General features: G+C 37.0%; 1 protein-coding gene across 1 annotated transcript in view; it reads left to right on the top strand.

The window, feature by feature from the left end:
• Positions 1–27173, top strand: part of LOC118006560 (succinyl-CoA:3-ketoacid coenzyme A transferase 1, mitochondrial) — a 122763-nt gene that overhangs the window by 74269 nt on the left and 21321 nt on the right. Inside the window, exon 14 of the mRNA XM_034999271.1 lies at positions 26870–26959. Coding sequence (XP_034855162.1) covers positions 26870–26959 — 90 coding nt within the window. The remainder of the gene's footprint in view (positions 1–26869; positions 26960–27173) is intronic.

Here is a 27173-nt window from a genome sequence, read left to right as displayed (position 1 = left end):
ATGTTTTTATTAGGATTAATTGAGAAGAAAATGAAAAGTGGCCACTAAAAGCACTCCATAAGTAGTGGCTATTTTTATCTTCTTCAGTGCTCTGTTTCTTAACATTAAAGAGGGAATATTTGCCTTAAAGTACACTCTCGTAAGCAAGACTATGTTCTACAGTAGCTAGTACAACCTGCTTATCATGAGCTCATATTCAAGTACCAAAAATTAAACCCTTTGAGGACACATTTCTTGCTCTTATTGGTTATGGATAATATACAGCTTATCCTCTTTATATAAAGTTTCAGTGAACAATCTATTTCTGTTTGTCCCAAAGATTTATGTTGATTATTAAAATTTAGATATATTTTTATTGCAAGATCTGGCAGTTAAGCTGAAAAGTTTGGCTTTATTATATCATTTTTCATATACTTTTTATCTTTTTACTGAGTTGAATAATCTTTCAATGGTTGTAAAGCCTTGAGTTTCTCTGCATCATGGCATCCCCATCAATCATCACGATGTCAGATTACAATAAACACTACGCTTTTAAGGCAGGCAAATGGTATGGATACTCTTTGTCTTATCCTTTCATAGCTTCTTAGTATGCAGTGCTGGTCACCTGTACACAGAGTTTTAAAAATTCTGCCCTGAGCATCCAAAGAGAGAAAATGTGACAAAATAGTCATTGGCTCCTTCGAGTTCCCTGATTATCGTGACGACGGTAAAACCCCAGGCAAGCTATGAAACTGTGGACAGATGTGTAGCTCATTGAATCTGCATTCAGAACTGCTCTGGCTTTCCTAATGCCTATTTTTGGAAAACAGCTGCCGTAGATTATTGACTTGTGAAGGGAAGCAGATGTGTATGGGCAGCAATGGAAGCTAGTCACGGAAACCGTGCAACCATGGCCTGCCGGACACGGCTGCTCCGTGTGAGCAACACAGCAGTCAAGGGTCTGCTCCCTCTGTGTGGGGAGAATTGAAACGAGGGAGTCTTAAGGCAAAGGAAAACAGGACGTATTGTGTTTGTTTTTCCCTCACAGTTTTTTAATTTCTTTGTGCATTTTAAAAGAAGAAATACGAATTGGTGTACTCATGTTATGCTAGATGTATGAGTGCATAAAATTGGTTTGGTATTCGAGTTGTGTCTTTTTTAAATAAAGCTAACTCTCTAGTCTTCTGTTTGTACAACTAAAGAGGTTTGCGTTCAAGATTTAAACAATGTTACGTCAATGATATCTCAATAAAGCTGGGAAAAAATTTAAAAATTAAAAAGATTTAATCTAGTGGTTTAATTGCATCAAGTATAGTCTAAATATTAAATCCATAGATACAGATATAGAAATATAAAGATTTAAGCATAAATATATAAACATACAGATGTAGAGATGGATTTAACATATTTGTCTTGTTCAACAAACCAGAGGTAAGGAAAATGGTGGAGAAAATATGTATGTGTGGTATTATGTCTTTACAGTTATTCAGTAATACTTTTGCCATATCAGTGTAATGTAGTGGAAAGTGTACAGAATTTAGGGATTAGACCTATGCTTAAAATACTAGTTCTGTCACTTATTGGTGGTATGGCAGATCATTTTGTTTTAGTATACTCATTTATAAAATGAGAGTGTTTAACTCATATGCTTGTTCTGGGGATTAAATTAGTTCGCTCAACAAATATTTATTAGGCAAGTATTAAGGGCCATGTACAGTTCTTGCCTCTCAAAAGATGCAGCAGTTAACAAAACAGATGAAATTCTCTGCGGTTACGGAGCTGATGTTCCAGCGGGGGTCCACGCCTGTGGCCCGTGTGCCGACTCTGGCCTGCTGCCTCTTTTTGAAATAAAGTTTTACTGGAACACAGCCACATCCGTTCATTTATGTATTAGCTATAGCCCTGTTAGTGCAGCAGCAGCGGAGCTGAGTAGTCGCAGCAGAGACTGTATGGACTGCAAAGCCTGAAATACTGGCCTTGTAGCACTTCACAGAAAAGCTTGACGACTCCTGCCTTAGGTCATTGGTCTGAAACTTTTCCTCTTTCCTAATATAAGCAAGTAATGCTATGAATTTCTCTCCATGCACTGTATTAGTGACATCCCACAAATTTTTACATACTGTGTTTTCATCTTCAGTTCCCTTTTTCTTCAAAATACTTGCTAATCTCCCTTTGTGATTTTTTTCTGTGACTTGTTGGTTATTTGGAAGTATGTCACTTCACCTCCAGATATTTGGTGATTTTCCACATAACTTTACTAATTTCTAGTTTAGTTGTCTTGAGGTCAGAGAACATACTTTATATAGTTTCCATCCTTTTAAGTTTGAAATTTATTTATGGCCTGGAATACAGTCTCTTGTAGTGACTGTTCCAGCTGCACTGGAAAAGAATATGTATTCTGCTCTTGTTGGGTAGAATGTCCTATAACTCAGTTAGGTCAAGTAGATAGATAGCATTCTATCTATCAGTTTTCTATGTCCTCTATCAGTTATTGAGACAGGAGTAATGAAATCTTCAGCTGTAATTGTGCATTTGGCATCTTCTGCTTTCAGTTTTATTACCTTTCGCTTTGTATATTTTAAAGATCCATTATTGGTTGTATTAGTACGCAGTTAAGGTTGTTAGGCTCTTTTAACAAATTAACCTCTATTATTATATCCCACCTTATTTCTGGTAATATTTTGTATTCTAAAGTCTGCTGTCTGATATTAATATAGTCACTCTGCATGGTGTATTTTTTTCCATTTTTCTACCTGCAACCTATTAATGTCTTTATATTAAGTGAGTTCTGTAGTTAATATATAGTTAGGTCTTGATCTTTTATCCAGTTTTATAATCTCTGACTTTTAATTGGAGGTTTAGGCCATTTACATTTATATGATTATCAACATGTGGGCTTAAATCTATCAGCATATGATTTTTTTGCCATTTGCCCATCTGAGTTTTTTTTCCCCCTCTTTTGGGTCAGTTAAGCATTTTTTATGATTCCATTTTATCTTCACTTATTGACTTATTTTCTTATTTTTTTCCCAGTGGTTCCTCAAGGGTTTACAATACACACCTTTTATTGATCACAGTCTAAGTAATACCATATCACTTTACATATAATGTAAGAACCATACAGCTGTAAACTTCTGTTCCCTGCCCTTATCCTGTTGGTCATACATTTTATTCTGCATTTGTTTTAAACCGCATGATACTTTGTTATTTTTGTCCTAAGCATTCAACTCTCTTTTAAAGAGATTGAAAATGAGGAAAAAAAAGTGTATGTTTTGTATATTTTTATTATGTAGTATAATTTATATCTGAAAGTTATGTATTTCCCAATGTATTTGCTCTTTCCTGCACTTCTCCTTTACATTGACCCAGATTGCTATCTAATGTTATTGTCCTGCTTGAAGGACCTCCTTTGATGTTTCTTACAGTACAAGTCTTATAGATGTCACTGAGGCTGATTCTTTCAATATTTGCTTTTCAACTTTGTTACGGTTAGTTGAGAGAAGACTTTAGTTTCTCAACAAATACCTCTATTTTGTATTTTGAGATCTCTAGTCAAATTCTAGTTGACTAGGTCTCTCTGAACCCAGCAGGGCTACTGGGTTCCACCTGGGTTCCCCTCCTTGCACTGGGTTCCCCTTTCTAAGCAGTAGGCTGGGGCATTGGTAGGCCTACCTCACTGGTTTTCCTTCTCTCAGAGATCACAGTCCTGTACTGCCTGTTTTACAATATTTGAAAGCTACTTTTTTTTCTGTATTGTTTAATACCATTAATAACATTTTTGAACTTACGTCTTTATATATTTCTTGGATGATTTTCTTAGTATAAATCCCTAGAAGTAGAATATGTTGGTCAATTTTTTAGGGTTTTTGATGCATAATGAATTACTGTCCAGAAGAATTATCCCAATTCATACTCAAACTGTTTTCATTCTATTACCAATGCCGGTATTTTTTCTATTCTATTATTTTGCATTTCTTTAAAAACGGCCATCTAAGACTGTTTAAAGAGCCAGCACAGCCTTACTCTGCTGCCTTACTCCTCACTTAATCCTCTTCTCTTTTGTTCTGGAGGCCTTCCTTTTAGCTGTTAGCAGTTAATTATCTCTTATCAAATATTGTTCAGTGCTGCTGTCTTTGGTCATTTTAAAGATCACATTCATGGTGATTGTTCTCTGTGTTAGTGAATGTGTCTGAACAGACCAGCTGTAACAAACGTGTGTGTGTTTCCTGTATCCAGTATGTTGAACAAGCTCTACATGTGGGATGAAATAAAAACACAGCTATTTTTATCTCCTATGGTGTCTTTAACTTTATTTAGTTAGGGAAACTCTCCTTCTGCGTGACATTTCAGCTCATTATCCGATAATATAATAACTGTCACTGGGTCACTTTAGTTCGCAAACTCTGTTTTGATTCAAGACTTAAAGAGTCCAGTTCAAAATAATGAACATTGCTTCAACATACCTTTAAACGCAGTGCATCTCCTCTCCCTATGACTCCCCAACTAGAGGCAAGGCCAGCTGTCTGCATTTGGGAAAGGTTTTGTGTGGCATTCTTCTGCTTTTTTCTTCATTCACCTCCTCCCCCAATTCACTGTTCGGCATCTACCTGGGTAAAAATTCAGGAGAACCAGAAGGCAAGGAAATAGGGCGGAAGAGTTCTTACAAAGTGCTATGAGCTGCTTCCCTGCTCTCTGGTCCTTGCGGAGAAAGCTGATCCCTTTTCTATGTGTGGGGTCTTTGGAGACCCCCTTCTGGGCCCCTTCTGCAGCATCTGCCCTGGAGAACAATGGCTGAGGGTTTCTCCTGCAGCTTCCAGTTTTCCTGTGGTCTACTTCACACAGAGATTCTCATTTGTGCGGCATCCCATTGAGAAAATGTTAAAGCATCTTTAGGCCGGCCTTCTTGTGACCCACACCTAGGAAGCACTCATGCATTCCTTGTCCGCTTCCCCCAGTCACTTCAGCTTTCTCAGGTAGAAGTCAGGCACGCTGTTCCCCAGTTGTGTCCTGACTCTCCTGGAGGCGGGATGCTTTGGAGTTGTCATCCAGGCTCTGCTGTCCTTTGAGTGAGGGGCAGGCATACACTTAACCTCTCCTTGTTGCTGGCGCAGAAGGAGTAGGACCACAGCATGCTCTTCTTCAGAGTCCTTCACACACAGTCCTCTGTACCTACCGGACTCTTTGATTTTGCCAAGCGTCCTGGGTCTTGGAACTTGTTTTTGACCATTTTCTCTGTAAATTCTGCTTCTGAGATCTGTCTCACATGCTGGTGTCTCCTAGCTGTCATCCTTGTACATTCGTCAAAAGCAAGATAAAAGAAGTTCGGATTTAACATCTGTTTCCTTGCTGCCATAAAGTCTTCCTCTGAGCTCATATTCAGCTAAGCCTTCATACATGTAGGGGTGTCTCCATCTATGGTTTCTGTACATCAGGGCGATCCCCCAGCCCAGTCTGTTTCCCAGCTGCCCTAGACAGAAGAGAGGACCATGGAAGAACCTAGCCAAGCTCTGTTTATTCTACCTGGGGAATAAAAGCTGACTGACCCCTAGTTGGCAGGGGGTGGAGAAGAAGAGGAAGAGGAAGGGGAGAGAGGGAGGAGTGTCAGAATAAAAAAACCCAAAACTGCTCTGACCCAATGGATGGACCTTTATTTCCTGTCCCAATTTAGAGACCCATTTAATGCTTGCAAAATTTCCAAGAGCAAAGAATGATTCCTTCTTATACAGCAGTTTCACAAATGAGCATACATTTTTTAAAAAGACAAGTTAGTATTTGCGAAATTTATTAGAAACAAGCTATTATTGCTCTTTACTTGGAGACTATATTTAGTTATTCAAAAGTGCTTTTATCTGTGACTATCTGGAAAACATGTTTGAAATTCTTAGTTTTATTATTTACATCCAGTATTTTTCAGGCTAAAAGCATATTTATAGACTAACATATTTGATACATTAGTTTTATAAGGAATTATCCTCTTACTTGGAGGATACTGTTTGTGGGTGATTAAACGCTATGAGTAAGTTTAAAAGCCACAGCTAAATTATAAATCTAATATTTTTACAAGGAGGGAAGTAATAGCTATTAAGCACATGCCATTGGCCAGGTATTATATATTTGTATATTTATTGTCATTTAATCCTTATAGGATGATGTGAGTTAAATATAACCATCCCTGTTATTATAGATAAAGAGACGGATCAAGAGTTAACCATTCAGGGGCACCTGGGTGGCTCAGTCGGTTAAGTGGCTGCCTTCGGCTCAGGTCATGATCCTGGGGTCCTGGGATTGAGCCCCACGTCCGGCTCCCTGCTCAGCGGAGAGCCTGTTTCTCCCTCTCCCTCTGCCTACTTGTGCTCTCTATCTCTCTGTCAAATAAATAAATAAAGTCTTAAAAAAAAAAAAAAGTTAACCATTCAAGTTTACTTATATAACCCAGTTATGACGTAGGAATTTAATCATAGTTTCCTTTGCTCTTACATACTTTGTATTCACCTAAACGTTCTTTTGGGAAGCACTTAACTAATGCCTTTCATGATAGAGATAAAACTTCCTGCAAAATAAATAAATATTCTTGCAACATTTCTGTAAACTTGATAAAGAAGTTACTGTTTCATTGTGTGGCATACAACCTATTGCAATTGGAAGGATACAGGCTGTATGTATGATCTTAGTTCAAGCTAGGGTTGTGAAAGGTGCTGGATTGACCATTTGCATGTGCTTTTTTCTGCATCTTATTTTTTAAAGCTCTCACACTCAGATTCTGTAATCTTCACTGCCTAATCACATATAAATAGCTTAAATCTCATGTATGAAGTATTTTATCCATTTTATTTACCATTGTTTTTTATAATTTATCAATTGAAGAATTCTTTGGAAGAGTTCAGGTCTTCTGCCAGGATTTTTAAAATAATTACAGCTTTCAATATTTCTTAAATGAGAAACATTGAAACAGAACTGTAAAAATATGGGAATCATTGCAAAGGGGAATCCTAAATAGAAGTTAAAAAAAATTAAGATCAGGAATGAACAATAGCAAATTCATTGGCAAGTCAGCTCACTCAGCTTAGGTCCCCACCAGTGTTAATCTTCTAAGTAGGCAAAGGGATATGAGAATATGAAATAGACTTTCTTTTTGGAAATCTCAATTTTCAGTGATCTTAAGGAAATTTTGTCTTTTAATTGCTACCTGAGTCTTTTTGGGCGCTGGAGGAAAGGAAGTATTTCCCTCCTTGCTATGTTGCATATGATGTGTTTGTGAACAACTCCTTAGTTCTAAGAACTTCAACCATGTACTGGAACTCATGTATTCAAACCAGAGACTGAAAAAAGGTGAGCTAGACTTCTGACTGATTCCAAGCTGTGGTGCTACCTGGCCCCCCAGCAGCTATTGTAAGAATGTCTTTGATCGTATACCCTCCATTTTCTCTGGTGTCAGAAGGCAGACTTCTGTGCATGGAATGGGAATTTGGTTGTTGTCTTCATCTTCTCCTTCTTTCTCCTCTTCTTCCTCCTCCTCCTTCCCTCTCCTTCCTCCTCCTCCTCTTTCCCCCTCCTCCTCCCTCTTTACAGAGAGAATGAGCAATGAGTGAGTTTGATATTTTCAATTATTCAATTATTATCCCTTTGGCTAGTGATGTGTTTGTATGACTGCTATAGCCCCTTCTCATTAAACAACCCACTTTAAAAAAAGGGAGGAAATATTACAAATGCTAGATGAGGTCTCTTAGAAAACCATTATTAGTTATTTCATAAATAATGATGCCGATACAACTTAGCAGGGAATAAATCTAAAGGGCTGAAGACAATGTGACCCTGCTGCTAAAGGCTAATGAATCTTGAAGACTAAATTTTATTAAATAACTGGATTTGGCATTTCTAGTTGATGAAATCTTTACTTCTCATTTTACTCTTTTGGTTTAGAGATAATTTTTGGTCAGCATTTTTAACAAGAAAAAGTTTTGTTAGAGAAAATGTCAAATATATACAAATATAGAATAGTAAAATGCATACATTCAGTTTAGACAATTATCCATTCATGGCCAATCTTGTTTCATCTGTACTTCTGTATAGATATAATTTTAACATCATCCAGCTATACAGCACCTTAATTTTATTGGAGAATTTGAATCCAGAAAAATGAAGTGATCTGACTCAGGTCACAAAACTAGTTAGTAACTAAGCTAATCCTGGAACTCATCTCTCCTATCTTGTAATCTAATAGGAATATTGTTTCCATTATGAGGAAAAGTTTACTTTTGAAAAATGCAACATCCCAATACAAAGAACCTTCCATTTTCCTTTCAAGTATACTTTGAATTGTCTCTCTATCTCTGTGAAGTTACTTAACCTTTCTAGACCTCAGCTCTTTATTTTTTAAATGTGGTGAATGAGATGGGTTTTATTCAACAAATTTATTAGGTGTTTTTGTTTTTTGTTGTTGTTTTTTTGTTGTTGTTGTATTAGGTATATTAACCACTTTGGGTAGAGTGGTGAGCAAACTTATTTCTGTGGTGAATATGGTAAAAATAGGGGTGAATGATGGTACTGTGTAAAACATTTTGTGCACTAAACTTTAAATATGTTGATTTAGGAATAACAGATTTACAAGAGTTAAGTCTTCTGGTCCAGGAATATGGTATATTTTGTCATTTATTACAGGTCTCATTTTACATCCTTCATTACACTTATTCCTAATTATTTTTCAGTTTTGCCAGTGTTTCAAGCTGGATACTTCATTTCAGTTTCTAAGTGTTCTTGCTAATATAAAGGAAAACTATTGGTTTTGTATATTTATCTTGTATTTATTCACTCTTAAAATTCTCTTATTAGCTAGTATAATTTTTTTAGACTTCTCTTAGATATTCTACAGTGTCTTTATCTATAAATAACAAGTTTTCTTTTCTAAAATGCATGTCATTTAGTTTTTCTTTAATTAACAAAATATTCAAAACAATATGAGTAAGTAGTAGTGATTAAGGATTTTCTTGATTTTGATAAGAATTCATTTAGAATTTTAACTTTTAATATTATGCTTGTTGCTTGTATTTTTAATAGAATGTCCTTTATATTGTTTTAGAAGTTTCTTTTTGTTTATAGTTTGAAAAGTGAATGGCTGTTGAATTTTATTCAATTTTTTTTTTTTTAAAGATTTTATTTATTTATTTGAGAGAGTGAGCCAGAGAGTATGAATCAGGGCAGGGGTGGGGGGAGAGTAGGAGGGGTTGTGGAGCAGAGGAATAAGCAGACCTGATGACCCAGAAGCCCAGCAGGGCTGGATCCCAGGACCCTGGGATCATGACCTTGAGCTGAAGGCAGCCAGTTAACTGACTGAGCCACCCTGGCACCCCTTATTTAATGTGTTTTTAACTACTGATTTAATCACACAGTTCACCTTTAATTTATTAATATCATTATTTAAATTGATATTGATAGATGTTATTACTTTTTTATACAAATGATCAATTTTTAACAATCCATAAGATATTTTTATGCTTATTGGTCACCTCAAATTTTATAACCTTTCTTGTAGCAGTTTTGTTAATTTTTATTTTGTTAGAAAACATTTCTTTTGGATTTTCACATTTATTTGTCCAGAACAATGTGCAATATTCTTGTTTAACTTCTTTAGTATCCTCAAAAACTATTACCTTATCTACTTTTTATTCCTAATTCTGTAAGTGTTCATATTCTCTCCTCTCTTTTAATTAGGCTTGTAAGAAATTTGCCTATTTTAAAGTTACCCAAGTATACTTTGAGAAATACGTAATTTGGGGCACCTGGGTGACTCAGTTAAGTGGCTGCCTTTGGCTCAGGTCATGATCTCAGGGTCCTGGTATTGAGCCCCAACCCCCCTCCCAGCCCCATGTCGGGCTCCCTGCTCAGTGAGGGGGGAGGGTCTCCTTCTTCTTCTCCCTCTGCTCCTCCCCCTGCTTGTGCCTTCACACTCTGCTCTGTCTCTCAAATAAATAAATAAAAAATCTTTAAAAAATAAGTAATTTATTAATGTCCTTTTTCTTATTTATCTTTTGTTTATCCTAGTTCTAGATTTAGAAATTGAATGCTTTATTTTCAAGCTTTCTCTTTTAGTTATAAAAACATTTAGGTCTCTCCATAATTTTAAATTGCATTCTATAAACTTAGACATAAAGTTCTTTTATTTATTCATTTCTTAGGTAATTTTTAATTTTAGTTTTGATTTCATTTTTGATTCCATAATTTTTTAGAAAGACTTCCAGCATTTGATCATATTAGCACTGGGATGTGAATTGCTAAGACACACAGGAACTGTTCTAGATCAGATCATGGCTATGTTGTTAAGAACCAGATAGAACAGTTGGTTGGCTTCTATTTGGGGGTCATAAGTATAATAACATTATCTTTCAACCCTAGAGTTATCTTGGTAAATTCACATAATGAGAGGCATATGGAGTTGAGACTGAGTAAATATCAGTTTCCCATATCACATCTTATCCTCTTTCTAGACCTTCACTATCAAAATAGAATGCCAGGCATAATCACCAGCATTTTACATTTAGCTTTCTTTCTCCTTTCCTTTTCCCTCCTAAACCAATATAGTTGAATTTTCCTAAGTAAAAGAGCATTTTTGAACTTTATTGTACCAGTAAATTCAACCTTGCTCATCTTATCACTTGGTAACTCCATTAGATCATTAGAATATTTATAATAATACTTTATTTAAACAGAACTATTAGAGAATAAGGTATTCCATACATGATTTTTTCAGATCATCCAAATTTTTTTTGGATGGAGAACAGATTACTAATTTTGTTACAATTGTGCATAAAAAGTAAATAATGTTTTGCATGGAGGCCTGGCACAGAGTCCTTTGAGGGAGACTCATACATTTTAATTCAGGAACATGAGATTTGACATGTTTTTTTAGCCATTCATTATCTGTTTTGCATATTTCTGGATTATAGTTACATCCTTTAACGTTAACAGTATTGGATAAGGATTTCTGGTTGGTGAGTTGTCACTATGATTTAGGTCGTAAAGGATCTGACTGTATTTTTAGAAGTTGTTTAAACTAAAGCTACATAGGGCATCTCTAGGTTTTCTGTCTGCTTCTTAACTAAACCTATTAACAACATCCAACAGATTAGGAACAGTAAGAAAGAAAAATAGTGCAATAAATTCAACATAATGAATATTTTAAAATAGGAAGCATCTTCTTTGGGGGTTCAATTACCTCTTTCTGGAAACTAGGGAAAGACTTTATCCGATTCTTTTTCTGACTTGTTCTTTAACTTCAAGTAATGTATTTAACATTTTCTTGTCGATTTTTCTCTTTTTTGTAAAGGAAAGCTTGAATTAGATCTATTTACTTTCTGCAAGTACTGTTTAGGTAATGAGGAATTATGTTCATAAAATTGTGTTTATTAAAAGATGCTCAATATGGAAAAAGTAAACCATAGCAAGAAAAATGAAGTAACAATAGCAAAAAATAAAAATGGTATTTTATATGTCACAGAACAAAGGTCCAGTCTTTAGTTTTCACAAAATTATAATAATATGGCTGCAGAACACTGTTTTATAAAGGTTCTCATTACCATGTTTGATTTTAAAAAAAAAAAACTTTCTCAGAAATCTAAGCTATCGTTAGGACAAGCTAATCAAAGTAACAGTAACCTGGATAGTAAAGTTTATTGGGAAAAATAAAACATAGCAAGGGAAAGTATCAACAAAATGAAAAGGCAGTCTACCAAATGGGAGAAAATATTTGCAAATTATAATTCTGATAAGGGGTTAGTATCCAAAATATGTAAAGAACCTCTACAACTCAATAGCAAAAAAAGAAAAAAAAATGAGCAGAAGAGGGGCACCTGGGTGGCTCATGGTTTAAGCATCTGCCTTTGGTTCAAGTCATAATCCCAGGGTCATGGGATCAAGCTCCACGTCCGGCTCCCTGCTCGGTGGGAAACCTGCTTCTCCCTCTCCCTCTCCTCTCTGCTTGTGCCCTCCATTGCTATCTCTGTCTCCCTCTCTCAAATAAATAGATAAAATCTTAAAAAACTAATTAAAAAAATTCTCAGCCTCCGATTTCCCCCCCTTCATTCTTTGCCTCCTGTCTTCTTCTTCTTCTCCTTCTTCTTTCTTCTTTCTTCTTTCTTCTTTCTTCTTTCTTCTTTCTTCTTTCTTCTTTCTTCTTTCTTCTTCTTCTTCTTCTTCTTCTTCTTCTTCTTCTTCTTCTTCTTCTTCTTTAAACATATAATGCATTATTTGTTTCAGAGATACAGGTCTGTGATTCAACAGTCTTACACAATTCACAAACTGAGGGTTCTATAGGGGAGAGGGTGGGGGGATGGGTTAGCCTGGTGACGGGTATTATTCTGCATGGAGCACTGGGTGTTATACACAAACAATGAATCATGGAACACTACATCAAAAACTAATGATGTACTCTATGGTGATTAACATAATATAATAAAAATTAAAAATGGAACTACCATATGAATGAGCAAATCTCTTTCTGGGTATTTATCTGAAGCAAACAAAAACACTAACTCAAAAACATATGTGCACCCCCATGTTCATTGCAGCTTTGTTTACAATGGCCCAGATACGGAAACAGCCTAAATGTCCATTGATGGATGAATGGATAAAGAAATTGTGGTGTATCTACAGTGGATATTATTCAGGCATAAAATACGAAATCTTGCTGTTTGTGATCATGTGGGCGGACCTGAGGGCATTTTGCTGAATGAAATAAGTCAGAAAAAGACGTACCATATGATCTTTCTTATATGTGGAATATAAAAAAAAGAAAAAACAAAAAGCAAACTCATAGATGCAAAGAACAGTTTGGTGGTTGCCAGAGCTGGGTGATGGGGCTATGAGAAGTGGGTGAGGAGGGTCAAACGGTAAAAAGAAAAAAGAAAAATAGTAACAACAACAAAAACCCACATAAGCGGTTTCAGAACTGTCTTATTCTTTATCCAGCTACTAACTTATGACTTTATGTTAGTGTACTCTGCATTGGTAAATGGTAGGTCCTGCAAAAATATAAAGTTTACTTATGACAAGAAAACATTGTAGCCAAAAAGAAAGCACAGATTCATTTAACTGTCATAAATTTACTTGTTTTTAGGGAGTTAGAGTTTACAGAGTTCTTTAGCAATAAGCTGGGAGAGTTATTAGGAGAGGCCCTCACAGAGGGAAATGAGAGAACTAATCTCCGTTTTGTTATTTTGATGAAAAAACAAAAACCACAGGAACAAGCCACATACTGACATTTAAAAAAAAAATTGTATTTTGGAATAACTAGATTTTTAGAAAAGCTTCTGAGCTAGCACAAAGAATTTTCATATTCTCTCACCCAATTTCCCTCATTATTACAATCTATTACCACGGTACATTTGTCAAAACTAAGAGACACACATTGCTGTATTATTGTTTTGAGGGTGGGGGTGGGGTGTTGGTCTTTTTTTTTTGTTTAATTGTAGTAAGAACACTTAACATGAGATCTACCCTTTTCAATTTTCAGGTGCACAATACACTACAATTTTTAGGTGCACAATACAGTATTATAACTGTAGGCACAATATTGTACAGCAGATCACTAGAATTTATTCATCTTGTGTAACTGAACTTTATACCCATTGAACAGCTTTGCATTTGCCAATCTCCCCTAGCCCCTGGCAACCATGGTTCTACTCTCTGCTACTATGAGTTTGATTATTTAGATAACTTCATGTAAATGGAATCATGCAGTATTTGTTCTTCCGTGACTGGCTTATTTGACTTAGTATAATGTCTTCTAGGTTTATCCATGTTGCAGCATATGGCAGGATTTCCTTCTTTTTAAAGGCTGAATAATATTCTATTGTATTTATACACCACATTGTCTTTATCCATTCATTTGTCAATGGACATTTAGGCTGTTTTGTATCTTGGCTATTGTGAATAATGCTTCAGTGAACATGGGAGTGCAGGTCATCTCTTCGATATCCTGATTTCAGGTTTTCTGGATATATACCCAAGAGTGGGATTGCTAAATCACATGGTTGTTCTATTTTTAATTTTGGGGGGAACTACCATACTATTTTTTGTGAGCAGCTGTACTATTTTACATTCCCACCAATAATATATAAGGGTTCCAATTTCTTCACATCCTTGTCAACACTTACCTTTTGGGTTTGTTTTTTTGTTTGTTTGGTTGGTTTTTGTTTTGTTTTTTTTTTTTGATAATAGATATGAGGTGATACTTCATTGTGGTTTTAATTTGCAATATATTTTTTTGGTGATTAGTGGTATGGAACATCCTTTCATTCAACTGTTGACCATTTGTATGTCTTCTTTGGAGAAATATCCAAGTCCTTTGCCCATTTTTTAGTTGAGCTGTTCAGTTTTTTGCTATTGTAAGAGTTCCTTATATATTTTGGGCATTAATCCCTAATCAGATGTATGGCTTACAGATATTTCCCCCCATTCCTTAGGTTGCTTTTTATTTTGTTGTTTCCTTTGCTCTGCAGAAGCTTTCTGGTTTTTTAGGTAGTCCCACTTGTCTACTTTTGCTTTTGTTCCCTTTTGTTACTCCTATAGGATTCCAATTTTACTCTTTCCCATGTAGATAATGTAGTTTTTCCAACACCATTTGTTGAAGAGTCTACTTTTCCCCATTGTGTATTCTTGGCACCCATGCTGAAAATCAGTTGGCTGTACATGGTTGGATTTATTTGGGGCTCTCTGTTCTGTTCCATTACTCTTTGTTTTTATGCCAATATCATATTGTTTTAATTACTGTAGCTTTGTAATGGATTTTAAAATCAGGGAGTGATTTCAGGAAAACAAGTTCAGCTTTGCCTTCTTTCTCAAGATTGTTTTGACTATTATATAAATTTCAGGATTGTTTTTTTCTATTTTTGTGAAAAAGATGCTATTGGTATTTTGATAGGCATTGCTTTGAATCTGTAGATCACTTTGGGTAATATGGACATTTTAACAATATTAGGTCTTCCAATTCATGAACATGGGACGTCTTTCCATTTATTTGTGTCTTCTTTGTTTCATCAATGTTTTATAGTTTTCAGTGTAAAAGTCTTTCAGGTACATTACTATTAATATCAATTTTTCCATTAATTTTCTCTCTCTTTTCCAGGATCCAATTCAGAATACCACATAATATTTGTCATATCTCCCTAGTCTTCTCTGGGAAAAGAACGTTTCTTCTGAGAAAAAGACTTCTCTGTGACAGTTTCTGTCTTTCCTTGTTTTTCATGACTTTGATAGTTTGGGAAGTAACTCAGATGTCCTATAGAATGTCCCCCAATCTTGTGTTACACATTTCCATCAGAATTCCTGGGTGACCAGGTGCATTGTCAGTGAGCAGTAATATTTTGAAAGGAATCTTTTTGTGTGTGTGCATGTTATAGGTCTCAATAGTAGGCTTAAAATATTTAGTAAACCATGTTGTAAACAGATGGGCTACCAGCCAGGCTGTGCTCCATTTATCGAGCACAGGCAGAGTAGATTTAGCATAGTTCTTAAGGGCCCTAGGATTTTTGGAATGGTAAATGAGCATTGGCTTCAACTTAAATTCACCAGCTATGTCAACCCCTAATAGAGAGTCAGCCTGTCCTGTGAAGCTGTGAATCCAGGCATTGACTTCTCCTCTCTAGCTATGAAAGTCCTGGATGGCATCTTCTTTCAAGAGAAGGCTGTTTCATGTCCCTTGAAAACCTGTTTAGTGTAGCATCTCCATTATTTATCTTTAGCTAGATCTGGATTGATGCACCTTCTACATCAGCACTGGCTGCTTCACCTTGCACTTGATGTTTTGAAGACGGCTTCTTTCCTTAAACCTCATGAACCAACCTCTGTTAGCTTCAGACTTTTCTCCTGCAAGTTCATCACCTCTCCCAGCCTTTATAGAATTGAGTAGAGATAGGGCCTTGTTCTGGATTAGGCTTTAGCTTAATAGGATTGTTGTGGCTGGTTAGCTCTTTTATCCAGACCACTCAGACTTTCTCCACATCAGCAGTAAGGCTGTTTTACTTTCATATTTATTTGTGTGTTCACTGGACTAGCACTTTTAATTTCCTGCAAGAACTTTTCCTTTGCATTCACAGCTTGGCTAACTGGCACAAGAGGCCTAAGCTTTGGGCCTATCTCAGCTTTCAATGTACTTTCCTCACTAAGCTTAATCATTTCTAGCTTTTGAATTAGAGTGAGAGATGTGGGACTCTTCGTTTCACTTGATCACTAAGAGGCCATTGCGGGGTTATCAATTGTCTTAATTTCAATATTGTTGTGTCTTAGGGAATAGGGAGACCTGAAGAGAGGGAGAGAGATGAGGGAGTGGCCAGTTGGTGGAACAGTCAGAACACCCACATTAACTAAGGTTATCTTATGTGGGTATGACTGATGGCACCCCAAAACAGTTGTAACAGTAAAGTCAAAGATTACAGATCACCATAACAAGAACAAAAAAGTTTGAAGTGTTATGAGAATTACCAAAATATAACACAGGTATGAGCTGAGCAAATGCTGTTGGAAAAATGGCCCCAGTAAACTTGTTCATTACAGGGTTGACATGTACCTTCAATATGTAAAAAATACAGTATGTGTGAAGTACAGTAAAACAAAGTATGCTTGTACTAACCCACAGTCATACAACTTTGAATAATAAAGAACTTTCCTGAGGTTAGAGGAAAAAAGCAACTCTTTCCTGAACAGCAGTGTGGCAGAGTGATTATCAAGAGACTGATGCCTTCAAAATACCAGGCCTGAACACAGCCTTCTTGGGAATAAAAATAATTTCTAGCAAGTACACCCCAGCTCCAAGTGTTTGCCATGCATGAGTTCCAGGTGAATGTGAAGTCATGTCTGCCCACCAGGTGTTGTAACAATAAAAGCAATAAAATTCTTCTTACTTACTGCAACTCTTGCTACTCACCTGAGGATGTACTAGATTTAAAATACCCCTCAACTTAGGCTCCATATAAAATATCTGAAATAATCAAGCTTTTTTTACTCACACATTGGTTTTTAATACTATTTTGTCATGTATGTAATATCCATCTCTAGTATTATGGAAGTTAGAGATAAAGTATCACAACATCAAGATCAGAAACTTATGATGGAGTTTAGGGAGTTAAAACCCTTGCATATCAAGAAATGAGTTAAAGTTTATTTGTTTCTCTATATTTCTACTCTTTTAATCTTTCTTTGTATTTTACTTCAAAAGAATATTTTTAATATTCTATTCTCAGTATTTTAATTTCTACATTACCAAGATCTTCCCCCCACCCCCACAAAATTTTTTTTTTTCTTGTTACTTGTCTTTAAAGACACTTCACTTGGGGCACCTGGGTGGCTCAGTTGGTTAAGCGTCCAACTCTTGATTTCAGCTCAGGTCATGATTTCAAGGTTGTGGGATCGAGCCCCGTATCAGGCTCAGCGCTGGGTGTGGAGCCTGCTTGAGATTTTCTCTCTCCCTGTGCCCCTCCCCTCTGAGCTTTCTCTCTCCCTCTATGTCTCTCTCTAAAAATAAATAAATAAATCTGTAAAGACTTCACTTTTCACTTTTATTCCCAGCATCATCTCTCTCCCCTCTCTGATGCCTGTGATGTTAGGCACCCCATCCCCTCAACACACACACAGTGACATGGCTCCCTAGCTTTCTCTGTTGTTCTCAGAGGCGGGTTATTCTCAAAACGATGGTGTGCTTCTCCCTTTTGGGGTCAGACCACATACTGGTCTGAAGATAGGGTATACTTTCTGAGAAAACCAGAGGTGAGACTTTTCTTCATATGTCAGAGCCATCAGGTCAACATGTTACAGATCGGGACTTGCACAGGAGGAAAAACTTAAAAGACTCTTCAGTAATGACCAAAGGGTTACCAATTTGACATGAATGTTCATAGCTGTTAATCCCCAGGAGGTATGGGGCAGTCATTAAACTGGGTCATCAGCTGACTCTGGAGGACATCTTGGGAATAAACAGTACTTATTAAGTGTAGAGTCAAAATGGCCTTATGTCCTTCCACCTAACCCTCTAACACTTGCTTAATAGGGCACCCACACTTAATATACATAGCATACTCTCATGGTTGCTCATAAGTGGTTTTTTTGTCTTTTTACTTTTAAATGATCTTTTACATTATTTTTTAAAATCTCTTCTACTGTGGATTAAAAACGCTGGTAATGATTTCCATGTATTCCTTAATAATATTTCCTCAGTCACTGTGTCTCTCTCTGGGGATTCTGTCCAGCTGTCAGAAATGGCAGCATGATTACAATAACTGTGACTGTGCGCCTTAGAGCTTGCAGACAGAGGGAGGAGGTGATGGAGCAAGCGTATTTCAGCGCGTGGCTCTTGTTCTCACGCCTCCTCCTCCGTTCCAACCAACCCCGGGTCCTGTTTTAGGAATCAGAAAATAAAATTTCTAAAAAACAACTATTTTCTAGTTCTAAAAGAAGTAGTAGTGATTTTGTATTCCATGTGAATGAGTTGTTGAAGGAATTAATATATTTTATCATTTATACATGCAGACAAATAAAAATGATTGTTACCTTTTAATTTGTATTTTTAGCTGGCATGTTTGTTGTGATTATCTGGGGATCTCCTAAAAATAATAGAAGCCTTTAAAATAAATTCTGTGTGATTTCCCATCATTAGAACATGAGTTTGAACCAACCGTATGAAATTCCTGTTCGTAGGTCACAATGCTCACCTATGGCAATTTCCTGTGATTCTAATACATTTCTCTCAGTGACCCAAGGGAAGGAAGAAGTTGTTAATGTAGAAAATAACTTATCCTTGGATTTTAAATATTATACTTACTTTGTTTCTGGATAATTTATAAGACCAGAAGCTCCAGTACTTAGTTGTGTTTAATAAATTCAATTAAATATTACTTATTTATATGTATATAAGTATATAATAATATATAATATAAGAATCCTTAATCATTTTAAATAAAAATGAACCCCCTTATATGTATCCTGGAGCACTTGCTCAAGCTCTTTCTGTTGTTGTCTTCTGTAGGAGGCCTGATAAAACAAGGTGAAGTCCCTTAGCCAGGTTCTTTGATGTCTGTTTTCATCTCTGCAAAATTATGAATTGACTCTGAAAACTGAAATTATACCTTCAAAACAGAGCTAAGAATAACAGAGTTTTTCTCCTGTCCATGTTATTAATCCAGTAAAATAGAACAGAGTGCGAGTCTATCTGATCTTGTACAAAGAAGTTAACCCATCCAAAATGCCTCATTTATAACCAAAAGAGACCTAGTCACCCATCGATTATAACTTAGGAAAAGAAAATGTGAAAGTTTCATACTTCTAACTATTCACCTAATAAATGCTTACTAATCTCCTGTACAAAGGTGGAATTAATGATTCACAATTTTATGTGCATTGCAATTTTTTCTTTACTTGGAGAGATAAGGTTTCATAAGTGAACTATGAAGACACATATTGAGTGGTATTCATAATTTTACAAAATGAGAGAATCAGGGTAGTTAATAGCTAGGAACAGAACTCACTTTTTCTATATGAAGTTAATTGATTTCTTTAGTGTACAGGCACTGATTAATCCGAATAAGTGTGATCAGTCAGAAGAGAGGGTAGTCAAAGCTGGATAGGGTCTTGGAGGCCCACAGTTGTATTTTCAGTGGCTAGATAGATGGCGGTGGAGTTAGGAAGAGGTCGCTCAGAGAGGGGTTAGGGTGCCTCTCATGAGGAAGAATTTCAGTAATAACCACCTGTATGGCCTGGCCACTACCTGCCAGTGGAATATCAACCCTGATCTTCATGCAGCTCATTTGGCAGATTCTGCAATAGGGATAAGCAAGGATGCTGTGAGAGCACCCAAAAGAGGTCCCTAATCAAATCTTGTTGATGGGGTGGGGCAGAGGCCTGTGAAACTTCCTGGAAGAAGTAGTCCTGATTTGATACATAAAGAGTGAGCTGGAGGACACTTAATAGAATGAGGGTGGGAGCTTTTGGCATAGTGTGAAGCCATATGCTGGGCACAAGAAATGGGATCTGAGGTGTGAGGAAACAATGAGGGTTGTCCCCGGCCTCATCTCCCAACTGAGGTGCTTAGACTCTGCCCTGGCACACGGGGGAACTACTGAAAGGTTTTAAGTAGGGGAATAACATAAGATACTCATTTTAGAGAGATTATTTTCACGGCTGTGGGTTGGAAAGGTTTGAGAGAGACAAGGCTGGGCATAGGTTGACTAGTAGGGATGTTGTTACAGCACTCTTGGGAGAAATCACAAGGATCTTGGGTGAGAAAAGTTTAAGAAATACTTGAAAAACTGGAGTTCTTTGTGATTGAATGGCTGATTGCACATAGATAATGAGGAGAGGCAAGAGCTAAGGAAGTTTCTGGTTTGGACCTTGATGTGGATGGTTGGCCACTAACTGAGATGGAGTTAGTAGGTAGATGAGATTTGACTTGGTGAAGATACTTAATTTAATTTCGACCATACTGAGTGGAGGCATGTCATAATTAACTTAAAGAAGTTTTTGTTTCTCACACAGAACCAAAAGGAGTATCCCTGATTGGCAGGCAGCTCTCTTCTGTGCACTAATTTGGGAATTGAGATTCCTTCTATCCATGGTCCCACCATTTTCAACATGTATTTGGCAGAAAGGGGAAGAACATGGAACATAGTGCCTAGAAGGTTTTATGGTCCAACCCTGGAATTCTTATATGTCACTCTCACTCACTATCTGTTGGCCATAACTTATTCACATGACCAGCCCTAATCTCAAAGAAGGCTGGGAACTGTCTAACTGCCCAGGAACAAGAGGAAACAATTTTGGGAATTAGCTTACAGATTGTGCCACCTGGGAAACTTTCGGATATTGAAGTCTGAGACTTGGAGGAAGGATCTGAGCTGGAAATATGGCTTTAGGAGTCATCAGAGATAGGGGCAGTTTATATCATGAGAGCAGATGAAGTCACTCCCAGAGAAAAAGTAGAGGCAAGAGCAGAAGGTCAAGGACATAGCTTTTAAGTTGGCCAACACACACAGTTGGGGTGGGAAAAGGGATGCTAGGAAGGAGCTTGGAAGCCTTTTGAAGTCAGAAGACCAGGGCAGTATTGTACCTTGGAAGCCCATGAATGGAGCATTTCAAGGAGTTGGTAAAAAATAGTGTAAAATGTAATAGAAAGGTGCAGGAATATAGTAAAATAAACCCCAAGATGTCTACTGAATCAGATAGTTAAATGTTAGAGAGCAGATAGAGTAGTTCTCACTCCAAAGGCGTGGTCAAGGCAGAAACCAGACTTTAGTGCATTGAGGAATCAACAGGGAGCTAGAGAGGGGAGGAGGATGGAGAAACAGGAGCCAAGGAGATAGTTGATGAAACAAGGTCCCTGAGAGAACAGGAGTTTTGAGTTTGTCCAAGAGTTGCTTTGTGACATGCTTTTCTTTCTTCTTTTTTTTGCCCATATTATGATTGATAACTGAGATTTGTTACAAGCAATTTTGCTAACTTACCTGGTAATAAAGCCTTCAGTTATATGTCTGGTTCTATATTAGCTGGTTTACATGATCAATCCACCCATCCTGGGAAATAACAATTAATCTTTGAAAGGAAAACAACATTTTTCTTGGTTTTGAATAAAGTATAATTATCGCAGAAGAGAGAAATACTACTACTGTAACTTTGTTATAACTTGGCAAAACTAAGGCAAATTATAAATCTTTTATTTTCTCTAAAACAGAGTTCTAGCCTCTCCTTTACATTTAAACAAATATTGACATTATATTTATTTTCCCTCACTCCTATTCTTTAGCTAGGAGCATGTTTAGAGGCCCTTTCTTTCGTATTTTTTCATAATGGGGAAGTGAGATAGAAATAAAGAGGCTGACCTTTGGATTGAGGTGGGTACTTAACGTTCTGGTGTTTAATATTGAGCCATAAGACCTAGATTTATTATTAAATCACTCCACAGTTATCATTCCCTTTTTCTTCCAGTAAGTCATATAGCATTAATTTAAAATGCTTTAAAAATTGTTTCTGTATATTGTACATTGTTTCTCACTTAAGACCAGAATATAGATAACAAATCTGCAAATAAGCCATTACTACCTATATACTAATGATAAAGGTGATGGCAAGAATCATTTTCAGTATGTTTTATATTGTATTTTAAACAGCATTTCACAGAACTGTTCAAATGTATTCATTTTACCTTTCTGTAAAAACTTTAAAACATCGCCAAAGGTCATGTTTAGAATTTGAATTATCGTCGTTGGGAGTGCAGTTGAATATTTGTACTTGATACATTGAGGTTTTTTGTTTTTTGTTTTTTAAAGATTTTATTTATTTATTTGACAGAGACAGTGAGAGAGGGAACACAAACAAGGGGAATGGGAGAGGGAGAAGCAGGCTTCCCGCGGAGCAGGGAGCCCGACGCAGGGCTCAATCCCAGGACCCCAGGATCCTAACCTGGGCCGAAGGCAGATGCTTAATGACTGAGCCACCCAGGCACCCTGAGGTTTTTTTTTTTTTCTTTTTTTAATGTTATCATGTTATTAACATAATTTCTTTTACTTTCTTTCAGATTTTCCTATTAGGAAATAGGATTAAAGTAATAAGTAAAATATCTTTAAAATATTGATTCAGGGGTGCCTTGTGTTCCCTCTCTCACTGTGTCTCTCTGTCAAATAAATAAGTAAAATCTTAAAAGAAAGTAGTTTAAATCTACTTTCTAGAAAAAAGATAGATAACTGTATTCATCTTTTATTCTTAATTCCTATTTTGCTACCTGGTTTATAATTGACCTTGAATAAAAAATATTTGTGAATTGAGGATAATGCTTGAGTCAGTATCTTTTTAGAAAAATTTTTAAGTGATTCATAATAGAGCACGCAGCATTTCTAGTTCATCTTATTGCTGTGTTCTTTGTATACTTAATACCGGAGTCAGTCCTTAACTGCAAAAAGATGAGTTGGCCGTGAAATGAGTATCCAGCAATCATCTCTCCATTATGCTAGCCAGAATACATTTCAGAGCTAAAGTTGCACCATTCAAGAAATGTATGTTTGCTGATGAGATTTTAAAGAAAGCCACACTTTGTGTCACCCTGGCCCAGTGTTTCAATCATGCCCAGAATCTCTTCTTCATCACAGGCCTATTTTTCTCCGAGAATCACTTTCCCTCTTGTGATTTATGTAAAGGTATATTTTTAGCTTCGTAACCTCTCTGTTTTATCAGCTTCTTGTTTTGTATGTCGAATAGGATGTTGGATTTTGGGGAGGGAGTTAGAGATGGCTGTGAGGTCTGTTTCACGTCTCTGTAAAATGGCAAGCATTGTGTTGGACATGTGGGTAGAGCGGTAAATTTCCATATCTGGCATAGTCCCCTCCCTCAAGGAGCAGTAGGTATAATGTAGGCCTGTTCCCTCCTCTCTTGTGCAGCTCTAACAGTTCTAATTCTACACCCAATTCTATCCCTTCCATAGAACTTATTTGGGCACCACATCATTGTATTAGTCACACTAGCTGCTGTAACAAGTAGGACTCCCCAATTTCAGTGGCTTAGCACCCATACTTTTTACTTTTCACTCATATCGAACAGTGCAGTGTGTTTCTGAGTAAGTGGGTTCTGCTGCACACAGTCATTTAAAGACCCTGAAGAACCCTGGAGGAAGCTCAGTCATCCTCCAAGGTCACCTTGGATGTCAGTGTCCACATTGCAGAAGGCAAAAGAGCATAAGGGGCCTGGAAATCACAGGTATCGCCTCCCTCTCTCCATTGTCTAGAGCTCAGGCACATGGCCACCCATAACTACAGTCCATAACTGGGAAATACAAGTCGTTGAGCCCCAAAAGAGTGGCTGCTAAGGTAGGTTGAAGGGCAGTGATGAATTTCCCACCTGCATTGGAGAGTAAGTCTCATCTAACACTGTTTCTTTCTGCCGGAATAGATAGAATGAACTGTTTTCCTTTAGTAATTGATTCTGTTTCAGAAATCATCTGGGAACTGAAATGGAAGGAGATAGGTTATTTTCTTTCTCCAATACAATGAACTTACTTTAAAAAACAGGAAAACCAAATATTTGAAGGTGTTACTGTTAACCTGCTAGAAATGCTTTCTCCTAGGCGATGCTGTGTTCTTTCTCTTGGCCATCTGGCACACTGCCATTGTGAAGCACCTCCTCCGTGAGATCCCCGGGAGCCGCCTCTTCCCACCCGTTTCCCCAGGGACAGGCAGCACTGGCATCCTCCCTGCTCTGCTAGGACGTGAACATGCATGAGTTAGTTTAATCCACTCACTCCTCACTCATCCAAGCACTTATAAGATGAAAAAACAGGTTGAAATTCACTGTGTTACAATTATAGACTAACTAGCAAGGATGCGGGGGGAAAAGGCACTTAGCACTAAGGCTCTTGGGGAAGAGGGAGTGTGGCAATGCTTCTTTTAGAGGGAGGAAGTTTTGCGCGCCTGGGTGGCTCAGTTGATTAGGCATCGGACTCTTGATTTTTGGCCCAGGTCATAGTCTCGGGGTCTTGAGATCGAGCCCTGCGTCAGGCTCCCCACTCAGTGGGGTATCTGATTCTCCCTTTCCCTCTGCCCCTTCTCTCACTCTCTCTCTCAAAAAACTAAATAAATAAATAAATAAATAAATCAGTCAGTCAGTCTGTCTGTCTGTCTGTCTGTCTGTCTTTAGAGGGAGGAAGTTTGGTCCAAATCTCCTTGATTACTCATGGATGCTTTTCCTCCCCCAGATGATGAAGTTTATAAGGAAAGGAGTCCTGTTGTGATCATCTCTAACTCTAGCACCCAGTATAGTGACAGGCTCATCATACTAGACATGCAGTAAACCAAATAGACTGGATGATGATATATGTCAATGAATTTATAAATTTTATTTATTCCATAATTTTCTATACATTATCTCATGCACTTCTCATAACAGCTTTATGAGAGGGCAGCTATTCTTACTCTTGGTTTATAGATAATGGATTCAGAGATAATTCAGAGAATTTCCCAATGTCTTTCAGCGGGTTAATGGAATAGATCTCAAGTGTTCTGCACCTAAGCTTATGTATATGGGCAAGAATGTTCTTTTCAGCAGAAACAAAAAGACGATTCTTCTATCATGTTCTGAAGCTCTTTATGTTCCTGCCAGCACAGTGTTTTGTACCCAGTACGTGTTCTATAAATATTTCTTAAATAACTGACAATGATTTAAAATGTATAAATCAGATTCGCCTGAACTGGACAAGCTTCTTATTAGAGACTGGCATAAGCTTTTACCTATCATTGTTGTGCCACAGGTGAAAAAATTTGCCTCTGATATATTCTAATTCAAGGATTTTTTTTTTTTAATTCAGGGAGTTTTTAAAATGCTACTTTGGTTTCTGCTTTTCTTTGGCTGCTTCATTCTGCTAGCACTTATACCCTTAGAGTCTTCCCAAGGACACTGTTCTGTGAAAGCTGAGACTGGATGGATGTTCTTACTGCAGCAGGTTAATTCGTTTTATAATGGACTTGCTTTAATGTCCTTTGATGCTCTAAAATCTCATACTTCCTCAGTATTGGAGTTTATGATAGACATTGATTGCTTCCATCTCTGAATTAACTCATATTTCATCCCATAAAGGTAGAGAAAATATATTTCTCTACAGAAATATGAAAATAATATACCTAGCTTATTAAAATTGCAGCTAAGGATGAAGGCATGGCTCATAGAAGTATAAAATTACATAGATACTCTGCTTTATCAAATGTACATGTCTGAAGACAGACTTACTTTGTACCTTCCATTTCTGTCCTGCTCCCTGCTCCCCTCCCGCTGCTCCCCTTCAGCCACTTCCAGCTGCTGCCCATTTCATTTAGTGGAGATGGTCCACGAAGACATCCAGTGTTGGCATTGGCCTCTAAAATGTTTCTGAAATCAGAGGACTTGAGACCTCTATGTTTGAAAGCCAGGTGTGAGTGCATTGGCTAGTCTACTTGTAGCTATGAAATTATGGAGAAGGAGCTGAGAGTTTACTGTCAAATCAGCAAGAGGACTTGGATTAAAAAATAAATAAAATTTTAAGGAGGTTTCAATGTTAGAAGATATTTCTCTTCAGTATACTTGAGTAAGAAATTATTTCATCATCTCTAGAAACACCTGCTTTTTTCAAAACTCTGTAACCAGGAGACAGAACAGACAGTAGGAATTATTCAGAGTGTGTGGCCCATAGAATGTGGCTGGTAAATGTTTAATGAATGAGGAGATGGACAGGTGAACAAAAATAGAATGGTGATGGTGAAAGGCCCAGAACTCTGCTTCTGCTTCTGTTTTCTGTTTTTGCTTAACAGTGCTATACTTTTTGTTTTGTTTGGCTTATTTTTCTAAGAGCAATATAAATGCCAAGTTTTAGAAAGACAGACCCACCTTTTCATATTAATAATTTCGAGGGAAACACCATTAGTGCCTTAGCCTACTACCTAATGGTATTTTAATCTGCAGGAAATCCAAGAGAATGCTTTAGAAAGTGTTTGTAATTGAAGACTCAGTGGTGCCAATTATGTGTTTAAATAGAGGGAAGTGGATGTCAGGGGCATGTGGATTTCAATCTCCTATTATTGTAACAATAAAGTGCCAGAATTCTGAAATGGTTCTTAAGATTTTTCTTATCCACTGATTGTGTCTTATTGCTCATATATCATCAACAAAATAATGTTAGCCACGTGTAATAAAAGTGACATCATAGTATTTGTCCTGAACTTACCCTTCAATCATAGAATAATAGAGAAACAGAATATTGATATTGTAAAGGTTCTGATAATAAGCAATAAAGGTCTCACTCATTATTCCAGTGACTTATTCTTGCCAGTTACTTTTGTTCTGCCACATACTAAAAGAAGTGAAAAAGAATTACATCTTCTTTTCCATTTCTGTTTTGCAGGGGAAGATGGTGAAAGGAATGGGAGGGGCTATGGATCTAGTGTCCAGTGCGAAGACCAAAGTGGTGGTCACCATGGAGCATTCTGCAAAGGTAACGTGTGCTACGTTTGGAAATTCCCAGTATGCCGAAATCCTGTACATCAGTCATGGTTTTTATTGTTTTCTCAGGCTCGTCCAAATTGATAGCATTTATATTTTAGAGAGAAAGGTTGCAAATAAAAGTAGTTATTTATACTCATTCAGCTAAGTGGTTCTTTAACTTTGAGCGAAAGAAACAGTGGGGTATTCTTTAATTATTTGCATAC

This window comes from Mirounga leonina, unplaced genomic scaffold, assembly GCF_011800145.1.
Source record: "Mirounga leonina isolate KUSES-001 unplaced genomic scaffold, KU_Mleo_1.0 Mir_97, whole genome shotgun sequence".
Taxonomy (NCBI): Eukaryota; Metazoa; Chordata; class Mammalia; order Carnivora; family Phocidae; genus Mirounga; species Mirounga leonina.
Note: the sequence above shows the minus strand (reverse complement) of the source record. Positions and strands in the feature narration are given on the sequence as shown.